Source organism: Astyanax mexicanus, chromosome 14 (assembly GCF_023375975.1).
Source record: "Astyanax mexicanus isolate ESR-SI-001 chromosome 14, AstMex3_surface, whole genome shotgun sequence".
In the NCBI taxonomy this organism is placed as follows: domain Eukaryota; kingdom Metazoa; phylum Chordata; class Actinopteri; order Characiformes; family Acestrorhamphidae; genus Astyanax; species Astyanax mexicanus.
Genome location: NC_064421.1, coordinates 8,730,754 through 8,736,056, shown reverse-complemented (window position 1 = coordinate 8,736,056; position 5,303 = coordinate 8,730,754). Strand labels below are relative to the sequence as shown.

Here is a 5,303-nt window from a genome sequence, read left to right as displayed (position 1 = left end):
AGGAGAGTATGACATCCCGGAGCTTTAGAACCCTGTGATATTCCTGCCCAGTGATGTAAGCGATGGCGTTACCATAACAACACACACACACACACACACATTTATGCATGTATTTACATGCATAAATGTGTGTGTGTGTGTGTGTGTTGTAAATTGTTACTGTGTTGTCATGGTAACGCCATGGCTTACATCACTGGGCAGGAACAGCACAGGGTTCTAAAGCTCTATGATGTCATACTCTCCTCCTGCTGGATCCTTTAAGTGCAGCTGCAGTAACTAGTGAACAGCAGTTATCTGTGATATGTGCACGAGAGACATGAACGATTCGGCCAGAGAGATTTGGAGTCAGCTGCGGCTGGAGGACAGAGTGTGCGATGTGGTCCTCAAAGTGGACGGTGTTCAGTTCAGAGCCCATAAGATCATCCTGTCTGCGTGCAGTGAATACTTCAGGTAAGACAGACGGACGACCCCTCGTAATCCGTCCAGCCACAGCAACGTCAGCTGTGATAATCACATGATTAATATTTAAGTTATTAAGTTTCCACTCAAGCTGCTGACTGATCATAACATTATGACCACCACCTTGTGCCGGGCCCATGTCTCAATGAGTCAAGAGAGGGTTTGAAGGCGTGAGGGGGGCCTACACAACATTAATCAGGTGGTTGTAATTATGGCTGATTGTGGTAAATACAGAATACAACAAGATTATGACCACCTTTTTTCTCTGCATCTGTTTCTTTGTATTTTTTATTATTATCCTCTTTTTTTGCACCTGTTCTTCAATACTCAAAACCCCACAGAATAGAAAACCAGCACAGAGCAGCTATTATTATTATTATTTAGGAAGTGGGTCATTGGCAAATTTTCCAAAACTTCCAAAAATGATAAATTAATTAAAAGAATGTCTTAACTAATCATTAATTGATACTAGTCAGAACATTATTAATAATTATAACTAACTAACTAATAACTAAATCAAAATTTGATGTCAGAATTAACACAGTTTTTTAGTAACTTTTCAGAGAATTCCTCGTGTTGATTGATGTTTATCTGTCTCTGTAATTTTCCAGAGTTCTGATGACCAGCATTCACTGGACGTGCTCTGAGCAGAGGGAGTACACCATTATAGATGTGTCTCCAGATATAATGGAGCTCATCATAGAGTACGCCTACAGCCACAAGACCGGCATCACATCTAAGAACATGGTGGATCTTCTGATTGCTGCTGACAAGCTGGACATCCAGGGACTCAAGAGCCTCTGCTGCAGCTTCCTGGAGAAGCAGCTCTGCCCTGAGAACTGCATCAGCATCTTGGGGTAAGAAAAACTGCCTCTTATGGGCTGGAATGTACAATGTGACCACTGTTTTGACGGATGCTAATTTGTCATAATGAGAGCTAGTCAGGCTAATGTACTGTATGGCCTCCACACTGGGGGGTTAGTTTAGCACACTGTAGCAAAGCCTTCCTGAATAAACAATTGCAACATTTGTTTTAGATAATATAATTTGAAATTGGTTAGGATTGGTGTGCACAAACCCAAAATTTGTATCTAAAATAAAGGAAGTCATTACAATTTATACACCAGTTAACCAGCCATGATCTTATTCATGATAATGCACTCCCCTCTCGTGTTCTATTGCTTATGTATTTAAGGTTCTATTCTCCCGGTTCTTCGTTGCAGGTTCTCTGAGTTGTACAGCTGTCATGACCTGTATCAGAAGGCGTACAGCTACACGCTGCTGCACTTTGAGGAGGTGATAAGGGAGCCGGTGGAGAACTTCCTGGAGCTCACCCAGTCGCAGCTGAGTGACATCCTCGATAACAACAAGCTGAGCGTGAAGCAGGAGGAGAGGGTATTTGAAGCCGTGATGATGTGGATTGACCACGCCCCTCAGCTCCGCTCAAAGTACATCCCAGTTTTACTGCAGAAGGTAAGGGGCGGCAGGAAGTCTCCAGTATCACGCTTAGCACATACACTAGGCTAATACTACATGAACTGTTTGTTATATTGTTGATTGTGTTTATCTCTAGGATTAAAGTCTACAACTAGTTTATTGATCTGCTTTGCTTTGCTTCTACTTTGTCTGTGTGATTAGGTGCGGATGGGCCTGATGAATCCAAACTACTTCCTGGAATTTGTGATGAAAGACCCACTGGTCTGCTCCAACCAGGAATGTCAGCCTATCGTCACTCGTGTCCTGGGAACTTTGCTCAGCATCTGCAGCAACGGGCCGACCGACAGCTTCTCCCAAGATCCTTTAAGCCGTCCTCGCACACCTAGCTCCTGCCTGTTCGCTCTTAGCGGCTGGAACAGTAGCTTCATCAATGCCGTCGAGTGCTATAACTCAAATGTAGACTGCTGGACGCCGCTTTCTTGGGTGGATATTGATGAAATCCCAAGAGGTTATTACGGAACAGCCGTTCTAGACGGGCATCTGTATGTGTTGGGGGGTTCCAACAATGGAGTGTACTTCAACACTGTAAAGAAATTGAACCCCCTTACCCAAACCTGGCAACAAGTGGGGCACATGCAGTTGCCCAGATGTTTCGTCACTGTCGCCGTGCTCGATGGCCTCATCTATGCCATGGGTGGCCACAATGGTCGCGAGAGGATAAGTTCAGTGGAGCGCTACGATCCCAAGACCAACCAGTGGAGCCTCATCTCATCCATGCAGGTGGTCAGAAGCGACGCCAGTGCGACCGCCCTCAACAGGAAGGTAAAGGCACGCTGTGGTGGTATTAACATAGCACGAAAAAAAAAAACAGATCTCAATTAATCTCAATTAATCCAAAGAATTCCAGTAAAATATTCATGTTCAAGCAACAGAAAACTAATGTGATAATGAATTTAAATAAACTCTTTATTTAATGGGATGATGAATGACATGCAGTGATTGTGTACTTACTTTGAAAAAGTAATCTGATTACTGATTACTCCTTTTAAAAGTAACTTTTAGTTTTATGGGCATTAACAAAGCAGTCAATTTTAAACAAGTTTAAACTCCAATTCAATCTCAAGTATGGCCTCCACACAAGAGGTTTAGTTTTGCACTCTGTCCAAATCTTTTGTTGTGAAAAGCTTGTGAAATTCATTGTTACAAAATAACAGTTGCCTAAGATGTTCTTGTATATTGTAATTGTAATTGTAATCGTTAGGAATTAAAAATTTTAAGAAGTTTAAAAACATATCTTGTCTTGCTACTTCCTCCAGATCTACATCTGTGGAGGCTACAACGGCCGGGAGTGTCTGTTCACGGCTGAGTGCTTTGACCCGCTGACCAATCGGTGGAGTTTTATTTCCCGTATGCAGTCGAGCAGGAGTGGACTGGGTGTTGCTGCTTTAAAAAATCTGGTGTTTGCGGTGAGCTCTTACTATACTTTCGCAAGTTTTGAATTTTCTATATATATATATTTTTTAGGACAAATCACATACAGTTTGTGCTAAACCTTTAGCACCAATATTTATGCTAAATTTAAGTTCATGTAAGTGAGCATTTAGCATTTAGCATCAAGGCTTCATGGTCATCAAAGTGTTAAAGACTGACATGTTTTTAAGTGAATGTTTCTGTATCTTTAATGCTGATTTGAATGTTGCTGGAGGAGCCTGTTAGGCTAGTTCTTACACATGGGTCTGATGCTAAATGTCTACAGTGTCAATGTGGGGTAGGTATTAAGCTAAAAAATGATAAATAACTTTAAATAAAACTGTAATTCTTGTTTTTTGTGCTCAGGTTGGAGGTTGCGATGGATTTAGACGACTAAATAGTGTTGAATCCTATAACCCCGATTTTGACCAATGGTCAATAGTCACCCCGATGTTTGAGCGTCGCAGCAATTTTGGAATTGAGGTAGTACAAAAAATTAATTTTCCTCTTTTATCAGTAACAGTAATTCACACTGAGATGGCAAAAGTTATGGGACAGCAGTATGTCAATTCTTAAGTGATTATGAGGTGATACCTCAGGGGACATATGTGGCATGTCAGCGTATCCACTGCAAAAATTGAAATCTTAGCAGGGTAACTTATGAATAAGTTCTTAATATGTATATAAATGCTTTAATGATCCTAAAATGAGAACAAATTGACATATAAGCCACATTTTAGAGTATTTCACTTGCTAAGATGTAATTGTTTGCAGTGTGTCTTCTCTTCTTGTTCACCATTATCTTTTCTCCTCTCCATTTTTACTTCCTCCAGGTGTTGAACGACCGGCTGTTTGTGGTTGGTGGCTTTAATGGTGTTAGTGCCACTGCCAGTGCAGAATGTTACGATGCCGTAACGAAGGAATGGTATGTATATCAGCTCATTAATATGAAGCAAAAATAACCGTTCATTTATGGCCAGCATCTGACAACTTGCAGCAGTGTTAATGTCTGTGAGCATCACGATGTGCTGCATCATTATCACATTACTGTTCAAAGAATTATATAAAAACACAACTCACATAAAAAACTGTACAAAATGTATAAGAAGCTCTTTAAAGGGAAGGTTAATTTTCCTCTGTATGTGTAATACTATGTTCATTCAGTAAAAATGTTAATAAGTGTATTGTTGCACAGTGTTAAAATGAAAGTAAATGTTATATTGATACTGGTGCTCCTAATCAGCTTCATACAGTTTCTGTTAAACAAATGTAAAGCTTTTCTGATGTTTTTTTGTGTTTTTTTTTTTTGCAGGTATTGTGTCCAGGATATGATGCTGGGTCGCAGTGCTCTCAAATGCGTTGCTTTGTGACAAATTCAGAACATTGCAGAATATTCTGTACAGCGGGAAGTTTGGCTCAGAGAGATGTCGTAATATACATACGATACAAATAAAAACAAAAAAGACAAAACTCTTGTGTAGTGGTTTAATGGTAATAACTAATGGTAATTAACTGTAGGTTATCTGATAAAGTTGTGTCAGGGTTATGCAGCAGCAGGGAGAGGACGCGGAGGCTGATTTAATGTTGACTAATACTGTACTATAAATAATGCAGATCAATAATGGAGAGTACTGTTTTTAGGAAAAATGACATACAGTTTGTGCTAAACCTTAATTTAAATAAATGTAAGTGAGCATTTAGCGTCAAGGCTTCATGGTTATCAAAGGGTTAAACATGGACATAGATACTATAGATAATGCAGATAGATAATGGAGATAAAGTACTGTAACTAAGGTAACCAGCTAAAAAACACATCAGTCTGAATAATGGTTGTAAATATGGGAGTAAACATATACAATTGAAGATAAATATATAAATAAATAAATAAATAAATAACTAAATACAAAAAAAACCTCCCGTAACAAAAATGGGCCAGA

General features: G+C 39.7%; 1 protein-coding gene across 1 annotated transcript; it reads left to right on the top strand.

Moving 5' to 3' along the window:
* Nucleotides 1-279: 279 nt before the first annotated feature.
* On the top strand, nt 280-4,830 carry LOC103041454 (kelch-like protein 10). Its single transcript, XM_015605628.3, has 8 exons — nt 280-450; nt 1,071-1,316; nt 1,683-1,932; nt 2,098-2,718; nt 3,213-3,362; nt 3,733-3,849; nt 4,200-4,291; nt 4,679-4,830. The coding sequence occupies exons 1-8, from the start codon at nt 302-304 to the stop codon at nt 4,734-4,736; spliced, it is 1,683 nt and encodes a 560-aa protein (XP_015461114.3). The 5' UTR covers nt 280-301; the 3' UTR covers nt 4,737-4,830.
* The last annotated feature ends 473 nt before the right edge of the window (nt 4,831-5,303 follow it).

Excerpts from the sequence above, each read along its gene's own strand:
- LOC103041454 (XM_015605628.3), top strand. The coding sequence starts at position 302 with ATGTGCACGAGAGACATGAACGATTCGGCCAGAGAGATTTGGAGTCAG. Across the intron at positions 1,317-1,682 it reads AACTGCATCAGCATCTTGGG|GTTCTCTGAGTTGTACAGCT; the intron begins GTAAGAAAAACT and ends TCTTCGTTGCAG. Across the intron at positions 2,719-3,212 it reads CGACCGCCCTCAACAGGAAG|ATCTACATCTGTGGAGGCTA; the intron begins GTAAAGGCACGC and ends TACTTCCTCCAG.